Genomic DNA, 13,120 nt, shown 5'->3' with positions numbered 1-13,120 from the left:
AACACAGACACAGACTCAAAAGGGTCTGAGATTTGCAAGTATCCTTATAACCTCAGCACTTCTGCAATAAAGCAATTGCTCTCGACGATTCAGTCTGCCCAAAGCGATTACAATTTCAGTTCATGAAAATCATCAGCAACATCAAAGTTCTAGCATTTGCATGATAAATCAGGTGAATTAAAGTAGATTAGTAGACACAAAGCAAACTATTTCACAGAGGCTGCAGTGCAAGTTCATTTAAGCTAGACAGAGAAATCATGCTACACAAACGAATTTAATGCTTTGATAATTTTTTTCCCTTGCAAACCCCATGAAAGCAGCTGAGGATCACCATAAGTCACTTCCATAAATTATTCTGAAGTATCTCTCCTTAGAGGAATTTTAAAGCTGGTTAATTTCTGCCCAAAGAGTTGGCTGAGCAGGTTGTTCTGGGACTCGGCGCTGCGGTAGCTGGCCGGGCCGGCTGCCTTGGCCCCGTGGTGGCCGTGCCATGAGCCCCGCGGGGACGGCGCCGGCCCCTTGGCCAGCACCTGGTGCAGGCTCTTGCCCAGGATGGCTTTCCTGCGCCTCACGTCCCCGTTGGCGTGGCGGAGCTCCCCTTTCTTCTGGTTGTAAGGGTCCAGCACCATCTTCTTCAGCTGGGGGCCCGTTCTGGGCTTGGGTGCCAGCTTGCTGCAGTGCGTGTCCCTCCTGCCAGGAGGGGACGGGGTGGGAGCCTCGGCGCTGCTCCAGCTGCCACGTTTGAGCTCTGCGGTGCTCTCGCTCCTGCCCGGGCATGGTGGCCGGGCTTTCTTCTTCTTCCCGTCTCCTTCCATGTTCTCCCGGGAGCCGGAGCTGCCCCGGTGGCTCAGGGACTTGTGTTCTTTCCTCCTCTTGGGGTGAAGCTTGCTGTGTCTCGTGGTGTTGCTGGCCACCTCATCTCTGGGCTGGTGGCTGCTGGATTTGCCTGGGTTGCCACTTTGGTCCTTGGTGTTAGCATTATTGTCCTTAGCCTCAGGCATGGATTTCTCCTTCCCTGAGATGGGCTGCTGAGCCTCCTCGGGGCTGCCCACACCAGGAGCAGCCTCACTGCTCACGGTTTTCTTTGGTGGCACTGCATCTTTGGAAGCTCTGTTGACTGGGAGTGATGCTGACTTGTCCTTTGGGGGCAGGGGCTGGTGGGCACCTTCTGGAGATGCTGGCTTAGCTGCACCTTCCCAGGCAGAGGCATCATTGGGGCTGCCCCATTTGTGGGTGTCTGGGGCTTGTGGAGACTCTGCCTTAGGAGAAGGAAGCTCTGAGACCTTCTTGGCAAGCTGGAGAAAAGGGATCCCTTCCACACCGTTGGTGTCTGTGCTGGGATTTTCCAGGACACAGGCCCTGAATTCATCTTTGTTGCCTGTGCTTGTTGTTTTATGGGCATCAGCACCGCCACGTTTCTGGGTCAGGAGGGGAGGGGACAGTTTTTGGTTGGTGGCCTGGTGACAAGCCAAGCCAGCAAGGTCCATGGGAAACTCAGGCGAGTCCAAGAAAGGAAGTGGTTTCCCATCAAAGGCTCCTTTCTCCAGCTCCTCGATGGACAGGCCAGGGATGTGGCTGAGCTCAGGGCTGCCAGCAGCAGCTGGTGGCAGAGATGGGGACAGGCAGGGTGGTGGTGGCAAAGGGTCAAATGGAGACTTCTCCATCTCTGCCAGGAGCTCCGAGAAGTCACCCACCATGACTTCTGCCTTCATGGAGGGCTGGGGTGCTCCCAGGCCACCAGGTGCTGTTGGGAAGGACTCAGTGGGAACCTGTAGGCTGGGGCTTCCAGCTTCTACCAGCTGAAGGTCACTCGTGGGGTCCAGGTGGACTGGTGACCTGTGTGGGACTGAGCTGCCATGGTGAGCCACCTTCCGCTTCTTGCTCGGTGGCATTCCCTCCCGGACAGATCCGTCCTCCTTCACCTTCTCCCTGCCCTCCCTGCAGGCAGCACCAGGCCTCATAACCCCTCGGAATTTGAAAGTCTTGCTGCCGCCTGCCAGGTGCTTCTCCATGTGCCGGTCGTACTGCTCCTTCTTGGAGAAGGTGTAGTTGCACATGCTGCAGATGAAGGACTTCTTGATGACGTGCATGACGTCGGCGCAGAGCTCGCAGGCGTACAGGGTGGTGTGCTTGATCTCCTGCTCCTCCACCACGCCGTGCTCCTGGCTCAGGTGGCTCCGGAGCTCTTTGGTCTCCTGATAGAACATGGGGCACTTGTGGCACAGGTAAATCTTCTGCAAGCTGTGCACGACCAGGTGCCGCTGGAGCTTGAAGGGTTTGGGGAACTGTTTGCCACAGTGGTGGCAGTCCCGGGAGGGGTCCTTGCAGTCTGGGTGCATGGGGACAGATTTTGGGGTGCTTTCACCTTTTGCTGCGTGCTCTGGAGATGGGCTGGAGGATGCTTTGGACGAGCTGGGTGCAGGTGGCTTCACTTTGACACTGCTTTCCATGGGCTCTTTCATCACCTTCTCCTGCTCAAGGGGCACCTCCTTGGGGCTCTTGCTCTCTCTGCTGACCCCCTGCCGGCTGCTGGAGTCGCCGTGCTGGGAGGACCTGGAGGGTTTGCGGCACATGATGGTGTTGAGGAAGTGTGTGACAGCAGCATTGTCCTCCCCAAAGCAGCCGGGCAGGCCCATCACCGATTTCTGCGCCTGCCCCTTGCGCGCGAACTGCGTGGCGTGCTCGCGCAGGTGCTCGTTGTACATCCAGACGTCGGAGATCTCCTTCAGGCACATCCCGCACGCCCACAGCCCGGCCTTGTTCCTGGCGTGCTTCTCCTTCAGGTGGTCCCGCAGCTGCTCCCGGGAGCTGAATTTGCGCTGGACGCACATGTAGCAGGTGGGAGGAGGGGAAGGGTTGTGGGAGAGCTTGTGGAAGTCCAGCTCCCCCAGCGTCAGGAACCACTGGAAGCAGACTTTGCATTTGTACTGCTTGTCTTTGGTTTTGATGGTGATGTCCCCGCGGTTTTTCCCCAGTTTGCCATCTTCCAGCTTGCTCCTGTGCTTGCCCGACTTTGGTTTCAAACTCACAGCGCTGTCCTCGTCATGGCCAGGAAGATCCTCGCAAGGGCTGAAGAAGCACATGTCTCTCATTTTCAGCTTTGCATTCAGCATCTCGATGTCAATGGTGTGAAATTCAGGGGAGTCTGAATCCCCGTTATCTTTGGCATTGTAGGATTCCTCTGCCAGGTCAGGGGGCTCAGAGTTCACTTCCTGGAGCGAATGCTCATCCTCAAGTTCCATCAGAGGCTCAAACATGTCCTCGGCAGAGAGGCTTTCCCCCTCCTTCTCCAGACTGCCCCAGATGTTCAAGCTGGGGACGCTGTCCATGTGGCTGTTTTGGCACAAGAAGGTCAGCATGTTGTCCTCCAGGTCAATGTCCTCCTTCCCTTGGTCGGTCACCTCTTGGTCCAATCTCATCTCGGTGCTTTTAGATCCATCTGGAGCAGCATCTCCGCTCTTTGCCTTGCTGCCATGACACATGTTCAGCATCAGGGCATCGTCAACGGAGATGGTCTCATACTCACCAGGGTCCTCCCTGGTGACACAGAAGGAGCTGGTGTCGCTGAGGTCAGAGGCCAGGCGGATGGTGAAGAAGTCGATGGCCCCCGCTGGCTGCAGGCTGACCTCGGGGACAGGTTTGGGTTTCTTGCTGCGCTTCCCGTACACCCGCGTGCACTTCCTCCGGACGAGCTGCTCATCCCTGGGGAACAGCTGGGAGAAGGTGGAATCATCGTCAAAAAAGCCCTGGAGATCTGAGGAGGCCGTGCTGTCCCCGCAGTGCTCCCTGCCTGGTGGCACACCTGCCTTCACCCACCGCTTTGGCTCTGCAGGAGGAGGACTGGTCCTCGGCGAGCTCTGCAGAGCACCATGCCCAGGAACATCCTGGGTGGTTCCCAAATCGTGGTTCTCCAGCAGCAAAGCCACTTCAGCAGGAGCTACGGGACCCTGCAGGGCACCACTCCAGTCCCTGGTGTCACTGCCTGCCACAGGACTGTCCCCAGTCCCAGCATCCATGTCCTCTGTGCCATCAGCACCACGATGCTGCTCTGTGCCCACCTTGCCCCATCCCTTTGCCACTTGCTTCACAAACCCGCTGATCCATTTTTTGCAAGCCTGCGTGTCTTCCACTGCATCTGGATCTTCCACCTGCCCAGGACAGGTGACTGTGCCGGTGGCTGTCTCCTTGCTGACCATCTCCTTCAGAGACCCCATCCTGCTGCCCAGGTCTTCCTCAAGCTCGGCTGCACCAGAGGACTCTTTGGCTTTTTGGGAGCGCTGGGCTGTGCTGGTCCTGTTTTGCTCCTCTGTGGAGATGCAACCCTCTGGCTCCTGCAAGCCCTCCATGATCTGGGGCAGGCTGGAGCTGAGGGCAGCAGGACCTGTGCTCTCCTCCAGCTCACAGGGACGATTCCTGCTGGGAAACACCTTCGCTTTCCTTCGCCTCACTTTCCTGTTGAGCTGCTTCTCAGAACTGCTGTTCTCCTCACCGAGATCTTTGCTTTGGCTCCTTCTGCCCTTTTCTCCTTTCCTGGTCTGCCATCCTGAATCCTTCCCAGTCGCTGCCTCTCCCGATCCCCTTGCCTTCAGGCGCGGTCCCTTTGCCTTCACCTCCCTCTGCAGGACACGAGTGTGGTGCAGCTCCTGGGACATCTCCAAGGAGATCACACTGAGGTCGCTGAGCACCCTGCTCACCACCTCCTGCATCTGCGTGCTGGGCTCTTTCTCCAGGTCTGGGAGTATTTTCTTGGGGATGCGTTCAACGGTGGAGGTCAGTGCCTGTGAGCTGCAAGTTCTGTCTTTGACTGATGCTTTCAGGCTCCTCCTGGGCACCTTTTGGGCTGCTTTTGATGTCTTGTGAGCAGAAATCAGAGAGGACCTGGGAGCCTTGCTGGGCTGTGGCAAACCACCATTCTTCACCTGGTGCTTGACAGCTTTGTGCCTGGTGAGGCCGGGCTTGGAGCGGAAAGTGGCTGAACAAATGTCACAGGTCACCGGGAGTCCATTGGGCTTCCTTCCTTTGTGCAGGTCATTTTGGGATGGGTCTGGAGTATTGCTGGGTGTGTAGTCCTCTCCTTGGCCCACGCTGTTCAACACACAACCCCCAGCTTCTTCAACCCCATGGCTTTTGGAGTTCTCCCCTTTTAAACTCTTTCCTTCACTCTCTGTGGTTTTGGAAAGACCAAGTCTCACCTCTGCTGCCCCTGGAAACTCGTGGCCATTTAATTCAGCAGGACCAAGATCTCCAACCCTTGTAAGACATCTGCTGATGGCAGCTGACATGTCTTGAACAGCAAAACCATTGCACAAAACCTCTGGTTCACTTGGATGCTTATCCCTGACATGGGAGCAGTTCTCAAGCTTGTTCTCTTGGTTCAGGCTGACCTCCCTTTCTTCCACGGGCAGAAGATCCTCTGTGGGCTGGGTTGGGTAATCCTGGGTTTCTGGAGGGGTGGAGTTAATGACTGTGTCTGTGATGGCACACTCTTGGTTTTCTTTAACATTTGGCAGCACAGCACTGGTGTTTTCGGGGATCTCTCTCCCAACACCCTTTTGGTGGAAAGGCGGCGAGCAGGGAAGAGAACAGTCCTTCCCAGGCGGCTCCTGGGGACCACCCATCTCCAAGGCAGAGCCCACCAGACCATCCCCATGCAGCAGAGTGCAGGGTCTCACTGTCCCCTGTCTTCCAGGTGATTCACGGCTACCCAAAACACCATCAGGGAGGTGATGAGAATGTTCCTCAGCCGCTTCTGTTGGCACAGCCCTGCAGGGATGCGGCGAGGGAGGGAAGGCAGGTGCCCCTTCCCATGTCCCTTGCTCTGCTGGGCTCACGGTGTGATGGATGTGATGGCTGCTGGCCTCGGGAGGACAACTCTTTGTGATGGATGAACTTGGTGCTGCAGGCAGGGAGGAGCTGTATTTCTTCTCATCTGAGAGCTGAGTGCCTAAACTGGGGACCTCTTCTCCCTCAGTCCCACTTCTCTGCCAGCATTTGAGGTTGGAATATTTGGCTGGTGAGAGCAGGCTGGCTGGAGACTCCCCTGTGTAATCACAGCCATTGAGGGACAACTTGCCATTCCCTTCTCTGGGATCATCTGCACTGACCATGCTGGCTTTTATCTCCATCCCCAAGCTGCGATCCTGGTGGAGATCCCCCTCAGAGGGACCAAAGGGGCTGACAGGACTGGCGGGGGCACTGCCCTGGTGCTGTGCCCCCTTCCCCACCCAACTCCTTTCCAGCCTCTCTCCCTCCTCTCTGCCCAGCGTTTCTTCCTCGAGCAAACCACGGCTGGGGTGGGATTGCTCATGTTTCCTAAATGCCAAGGTCGCTGTGTTGTTATCTCCCTCCTGCTCTTCCCTGAGCCGATCATCTTTCCTCCCCTGCCCTGGCAGCGAGGTCACGGCGGTGCTGCTGGCTGGTGAGAGGTCATCGTGCTCCTGGGAAACACCATCTGCAGGGATATTAATGTCCCTCGGCTCTGGGGCTTCATTTGCTAAGTGCTGCAGCTCTGTTACATTATTGTGCACCTCTGGCTTTGCCGACGTGGGTTGTTTTGCATGGTGAGAGCCCTCTGCATCCAACAGCTCCAGCTGCTCACATCCACTGGGAGAAAGCACCTCTGTCCCTGGGGCAGCGATATTTCCAGTGCTGCTTCCACTGGGGAGATCCCCTTCCCCTTGGGTCTGATTTTCTCCTTCCAAGGCAGCACTGCTCTGCTCCTGGTGCTCTGTCTGGACGTGGGTGGTGGCACAGGGAGCCAGCAGCCCGGGGAAGCAGGGCATCAACAGCTCCTCCTCGTTGTTCTTCACCGTCCGGGCAACAAAGAGCTGGAGCTGCTGCAGAGGGTTGGCAGACGCCTCCTGGGATGCCCCCATCATCTCCTGGGAAGGGTGCTCGGTCTCCTTGGGTGCACTCAGCATCTCAAGCAATAGCACTTTGGGCTTGAAGGCTTTGTCACTGGGTGCAGGGCTTTGATAGGTGTTGGGACTCTTCCTCTCCTCCGTCTCCTCCACCAGCCCAGGCCCATCTCCACCCCCTTTGAGATCCACAGCATTTTTCACTGTTTTGGGAGGCTCAGTCCTGCTCAAGGGGTTTTCCTCTGTATCTGGGACCTCTTTGACATGAGGTGAAAAGGCGAGATCCAAGGCTGGGGTGGGACCCTGCTGAAAGCCAAACTGGGGTTTAGGGTTTGGAAGATGGGCATCAAACTTCTCCATCTCTGCAGGATCAGTGTCTGCTTTCCCTGGCACAGGGAAGCTCTCAGCACTGCACTGGCATGGCAGGGGGTCTTTGGTTACTTCTGCTGCACCCATGGTCTCGGGGAACATGGAGTTGGTGACAACAGAAGGACTTTTTGTCACAGGGCTGGTGTAGATGGGAGCCTCTGTTTGGTCAGTTGTGCTTGAGCCAGGTAGACTTTTGGAAGAAGCCCCATTTTCCATCTTCCTGAGGTCTCTTTCCTCAGTGGCCTCAGCTCCCTGGAGCTGCTCACTGCTGTCTTTGGAGCAGAAATGGTTCGTGGCCAGCGGGGCTGGGATGCCCATCCGGGTTTCCAGCGAGCCCAGCTCCAGCGGGCACGCCCAGGGCTCCCTGGGTCTCTCGTAGTCCTCACGGGCAGCCACCACATCTGGCTTGTCCCCTGCCAGCCTCTCCTCAGTGCAGAGGCTCGATCTGCCCAGCTCACCTGCCAAAACCAGCCCTTTCTCCTGGCCTGCCTCTGGCTCTGCCGGCAGCACCGGGAACCGCTCGGCGCCCTGTTCTCGCAGGTGGGCAGCCACGTTTGGCTCGGGTTTCTGGAGGGTGACGGCCACCTCAGAGTCCAGCTTGCTGCTCTGCAGTTGGCTTTCCAGCTCCGTGACCAAGCGCTTGATCTCCAGCTCGTCATCCGAAATGTTGCTCATGAAAGCCACGCTGTAATCCGTGATCCTGTCTGGCAGCGGCAGGGAGAGCTGGCTGCTGGGCACAGCTCCTTCCTGCTCCTCGGGGAACTTCTTGGCCGGTGGCTTCTCCACAGAGAGGCTGTGGAACTGAGCCATGTCTTCTGGCAGCATGGGAGCCACGTCCTCCATGAGGGACCAGTCCTTCTCGGGCAGGAAGGGCGGGTAGGGCTGCTCGAAGGGCAGCGGCTTGCGGGGGGCACAGGGGAAGGGTGTCACATATCCGTCCTTGCCCTCGTAGGGATCAAACTCGGAGACGGGCAGCTCGCCAAATATCGACGAGGAGTCAAAGCCGAGAGGGGAGGACACTTTGCCCTGCGGCATCTCCATGGCGAAAGGGGAGATGCTGGAGTGCTTCTGCTCAAAGGAGCTGGCGCTGATGTCATCCCGGCACAGGTACATGTCATCCATGTGGGAGGAGCCCAGGGCTGGGGGCTTTGGGAAGAGGTTGTCCTCGTAGTGACCGGGAAGGCCTTTGGGATCAAAAAATGTGTTGTCACTGCTGGCATAGGGGTCAGGTGTCTTGGCAGCGAGCATCATTCCCACTGCATCCCCCCCGTAGCTGGGAGCTGCTGTGGGATTGGGATAATCCTTCTGAGTGTCACAGAGCCCCTGTCCCTTTGTGAATTTGATTCCTGCTTCCGAGCAGGTGGCACTCCCACGGCCAGGACTCGATTTGTTACTGCTGTGAGGTGCAGCAATCACCTCCTCTGCGTGGTACTTCAGCCCTTCGCTTGGGAAAGGGGCAAACTGCTGCCTCTGGTGGTCCACGGTGAGCTCAGGAGAGCCCTGAGCCTGCAGGGTGGGCTCTCCTGCCTCACCCGGGAGCTTTGCTGCTCCTCTGGGCTCTTCCAGCCCCTCCTTAGAGGAGAAGCTGGCAGGGCTCCTGCCTGGGGTGGCCGTGCTGGGCATTTGCCTTTCCTGGGGCTGCAGTGATGGCTCCTCCTTTGCACAGTCCATGGCAGCAACATCTGGTTCAGTACTCGGCCGTGTCCTGGAGCCTGCCAGCAAAGGTCTGGCTGAGCCAAACTTCCTGCTCCCCCTGGGAATGTCCTCTTTGCTCTCCTGGCTCATCTTTGGGCTGCTGTGCTGGGGAGGGCTGAGGGGAGTCCTTGGCACATGGGCTGGGCCGCCCGAGCGCCTCCTCCTCTGTGTGCCACCCTTGTCACCAGCCCCACCAGTGCAGGGTGGGCTCGTGCCCATCTCCCTGGGCACGCTGTGGTTGCTGCCAGCAGGTGAGTGGCTGCTCCTCCTTCGGGCTCTGGCAGCACAATCCTCTTTCTCAGCATCCTCCTGACTCGGGACATCCCCGTCCTCCCGTGCCTCCCTGTTCTGACCGTCCCTTTTCCGGCTGTAGCTCCAGGCTGGGTCTTTCTCTCTGGCCCTCTCACTCCTGCCCAGGCGTTTCTTGCTGAAGCTGTACTTGCTCCTCCCCATGAATCTCGTGCCACACTTCCTCCTGCCCCGGGGCTTGCTGCACTCTGCCCCCTCCTCATCTGAGTCAGACACGTAGTCATATTCCCTCAGCCCACCCTCCTTGGTGGCTGTCAGCGGCCTCTCAGTGGCCTGGGGCACCTGGGCCTGCTTGCTGCTCTTCACCTGCAGCTTGTGGAGCTTGTTCTTCTGCTGCACGATCTTGTGGATGAGCTCCTTGCTCCACGTCCCACTTCGGGGCTTCCTCTTCCTCACGTCCTTCATGGAGAACCGCGGTGGCTTGGAGCTCTTGGAGGCCATGCCTGGCCCCACCTCGTTCTTGGCAGGGTCTTGGCCGAGTTTCCTGGGGGTGCTGGCTGGTGGGATGCTGTTCTTCCTGCCTGCCCTCAGCCTGGCTGCCCTCTCTGCTCCCTCCGGCCCAGGATCCGGCTCCTGAGGTGCCACCCTCCGTGCCACCCTCCCTTTGTGGCGGTGCCGCTTTCCTGCCCCTCTCTTCACCTGCTCCCCATCTTCAAAAAAACAGCCAGCCTTGGCCTCTCCTGCTGCCTTCTCCTCTGCTGCCTGCTTGGATTTGCTCTCCGAGGCCTGCCCTTCCTTGGCCTTGTGGGCCGTGCCAGCCGCCTTCACGCCCGGCAGCTCCTCATCAGCGAAGACGTCGATGAAGCTGCTGTCGATCTCGGGGTTATCAGACTGGTACCCCAGGCCGTTGAGGGCCTCGGTGATCAGGCTGTCCAGCTTGGCATCGTCGATGTCCAGGTCGGAGGCGCTGAGCGGAAGGGAGCCGGTGGCCAGGCCGTGGAAGAGGCCGCCCTTCAGAGCATCCTCCTTGCCCTCGCTTTTGCCTTCCCCGTCCAGCAAGAAATCATCACTCTTGTTTAACGCTAACAGATGCCCCTGGGGGTCTGGAGAGAGCGCCAGGCCAGGGGTTTTTGGAGGCTCTGGTGGGAGCACCTTGCGCCCCTCAGCTGCACGGGGAGTATCCCTAGGCTCTGCCTGGGCAGAGGGGTGGGAGGCACAGAACTGGCGGTGCTGCAGGAAGGAGGACAGGTTGCTGTAGTTCTGGTCACACTGTCTGCAGGTCAGCAGCACGTCCAGCTGGTCCAGGCTGGCACTGCTCAGGGAGGTGGCCAGCAGGTGATGGGAGGAGTAGGGTGGTGGAGGCTGCTCCCCATCCAGTCCATCCGAGCATCCTTTGGCCACCTCCCCGCTGGGTTTGTGGAAAGCGCTGCCCGGGGCACATTTCAGGAGGCTGTCCTCTTTCAGAGCATCCGGAGGGAAGCTGAACGACTTGACAGAGTCCGGGGGGTGGTAATGAAGTGAGCTGGGACTCAGCACCTCGGAGGGGTGGAAGGCTTTGTTGGCATCCTTGGCGTGGCAGGGGTGCTGGAAGAAGGGCGAGGGTGTCAGCGCTCCGGACATCTGGCTGTCCTCGAAGTTGAGTGGGCTGCTGGACATGGGGGACAGCGATGAGCAGGTGCTGCCACACGTGGGATTGGGGACAGGGGACGGCAGTGGGGACTCACAAGGGGAGGCAGCTGCCAAGGCTGATGGTGGCAGGACCAGCCCTGAGCCCGATGAACTCCTTGAGGGAGGAGGAGCTGCTGGAGCCATAGTGTAGAACAGGGCTTTGCTTCTCGAGTCACAGGCAGGAGATCCTGGTTCCTTCCCATTCTCAAAGGAGAAAGCTCCCGTCACACTGGGATCTCCCCTCTGCAGGCTCTCTCCTGATAACAGCTTTTTGCTGTGGTACCCTGGAGAATTGCTTATGGGGGGCCCTTTCTGGGCTTTCCCGCTGCCCTGCCAGTCCGATGTGCCCAGGGGGAAGGGGAGCTTCTGGCTGCTGATGTGTCTTGACAGCTCCAGCCTGTTGGCACCGGGCACTGCAGGAGGGAGGTGCATCTGCTGCCAAGGCAGCCTGGCATTTTTCTGCCTGTGCTGCCTCTGCTCGGGGCCAGACTGGCACTCGAATGAGAACTGGTTTCCAACAGGGTTTGAATAAGGTGCTGAATTCTGGTCCATGGGAGAAAACGCCTTCGTGGCACCTTCCCAAGCTTGCACAAGCCGGGGGTGGGTGGGTGCCGTAGTGGGAACGCTCGTCTCGAAAGGCACGGCTCCCGCGGGGGAGCTGCAATAGGCCTTGCTCTGAAAGTGCACTTGGGACAGGGGCTTTGGTGGCACGCTCCTTCTCAGGGGGCTGCTCTGCGCCAGCAGCCGCGGGCTGGGGACGCCGTCCTTGGCCGAGGCTTGCCTCTTCCCCACCGGCTTTGGCATGGCAGGCGAGTGTAAACTAGACGGAAAAACAGCTTGGTTTTCTTGGAAAGTGCTTGGGTTTTGGTCGATAGCACCAGACGACGGGAGAGCACCAGTGGGCTCGGCGGGATGCTCAGCCCTGCCCTTGCAGCAGGGCAAGGAGCCGTGGTGCAGGGCCGGAGGGGGCGGCGGGTGCAGGAAGGGTGGCGGTGGCGGCGGTGGTGCGGGCAGCCCGTAGAGCCTCCCCTCGGGGGACACGCTCTCGTAGGAGCCCCCACCCGGCGGCTCCTCCGGCCACTCTCTGGGGGACGAGTGGAAGGCGAAGGCAGCGGGAGCCAGCTGGGCGGTGGCGGCCATTCCCACGTCCAGGTACTCCTGGCTGCTGTGGAACTGCTCCTTGCCCGCCTCGTGCAGCAGCTGGAAGGGGAACTGGCACGGCAAAGCCCCCAGGCCGTGCACAGCGACTTTGCCACCCTCGGAGAAGGAGCTGGGCTTCTGCACCGAGATCCCGTAGGTAGCACCGGCAAAGCTCTTCTCTGGGGAAGGCCAGGACTCGGCCCGGTTTGCCTGGAACTCCAAATAATGTAGCTGCCCATGGGTGCCGGGGCTCTTGAGGGGGACGCCGGCGGCGGGGGGCTGCCCCTTGGGGCCGGGCTGTGAGGTATAACTGGCGGAGGTCTGGCTGCTGGCGGTGTCAGGGAAGCAGCGGCCGAAGGCGATTTCCTCCGGCCGGAGCTCGGCGTCGCGCTGGGCGATGCCGGGCACATGGAAGCGGTAGCTGCCGGCCGTGGGGGTCACCTCCGGCTTCTTTGGGGGCGTCACCTTCTGCTGCGGGTAGGCGATGCCGATGGTGGGGCTGGGCCGGGCGCCGGCGATGCTGAGCCGGTAGAGCTGCTGGTGGCCCCGCTCGCCCTTGGCCGAGCGCCGGCCGCGCTCCCGGGCCCGGCCCTTCCCCGGCGGGGACAGCGGGGACAGCGGGCTGCCCTTGGCCTCTCCCCAGGTGCTGTCATTGCCGAACTTGGGCTTGCACTGCAGGGATTTGAAGTCGATCTTCCCCGCTTGCTGCGGCCGGATCACGGCTTCCCGCTGGCTGTGGGGCTCCTTGTCCTTGGGGAAGGGGGATGTCCCCTCCCCGCCCAGCGCCCTGCCATCCTTGTCCCCGCAGCCTTCACAGCCAAAATCCTTGTCGGGCTCCTTGGGGCCAGCCTCAGTATCGCTGATGGTGTAAACATGCTGGGTCTCTCCAGTCATGATACCGAGGAGGGGACAAGGCTAGAGAGCCCCGCTGTCCCGTTCCTGTCCCGCTGCGAGCTGCTGTGCCCCTGTCACGGGCATGGTCCCCCTCTGATGGGCACCGGCAGAGGGGCAGCAGCTCCCCGGGGCCGGGCTGCGGGTGGGTCCCGAGGGCCACCAGGGCTCTGCCGCATCCTCCAGACCTGCAGTGAACAGGAGACAAGAGGGGAAGGCTGGGAGTCAGTCAGGGAAGGGGTCAGGAGAGA

At 59.7% G+C, this 13,120-nt stretch overlaps 1 protein-coding gene across 1 annotated transcript; it reads right to left on the bottom strand.

The window, feature by feature from the left end:
• Positions 1-350: 350 nt before the first annotated feature.
• On the bottom strand, positions 351-12,872 carry ZNF469 (zinc finger protein 469). The gene has a single exon (XM_058034191.1). It carries the CDS (start codon positions 12,870-12,872, stop codon positions 351-353), a length of 12,522 nt encoding a protein of 4,173 aa, XP_057890174.1.
• Positions 12,873-13,120: the final 248 nt, after the last annotated feature.

Source organism: Melospiza georgiana, chromosome 14 (assembly GCF_028018845.1).
Source record: "Melospiza georgiana isolate bMelGeo1 chromosome 14, bMelGeo1.pri, whole genome shotgun sequence".
Lineage (NCBI taxonomy): Eukaryota > Metazoa > Chordata > Aves > Passeriformes > Passerellidae > Melospiza > Melospiza georgiana.
This window is presented reverse-complemented; position numbering and strand designations above follow the sequence as displayed.

Excerpts from the sequence above, each read along its gene's own strand:
- ZNF469 (XM_058034191.1), bottom strand. The coding sequence starts at position 12,872 with ATGACTGGAGAGACCCAGCATGTTTACACCATCAGCGATACTGAGGCT.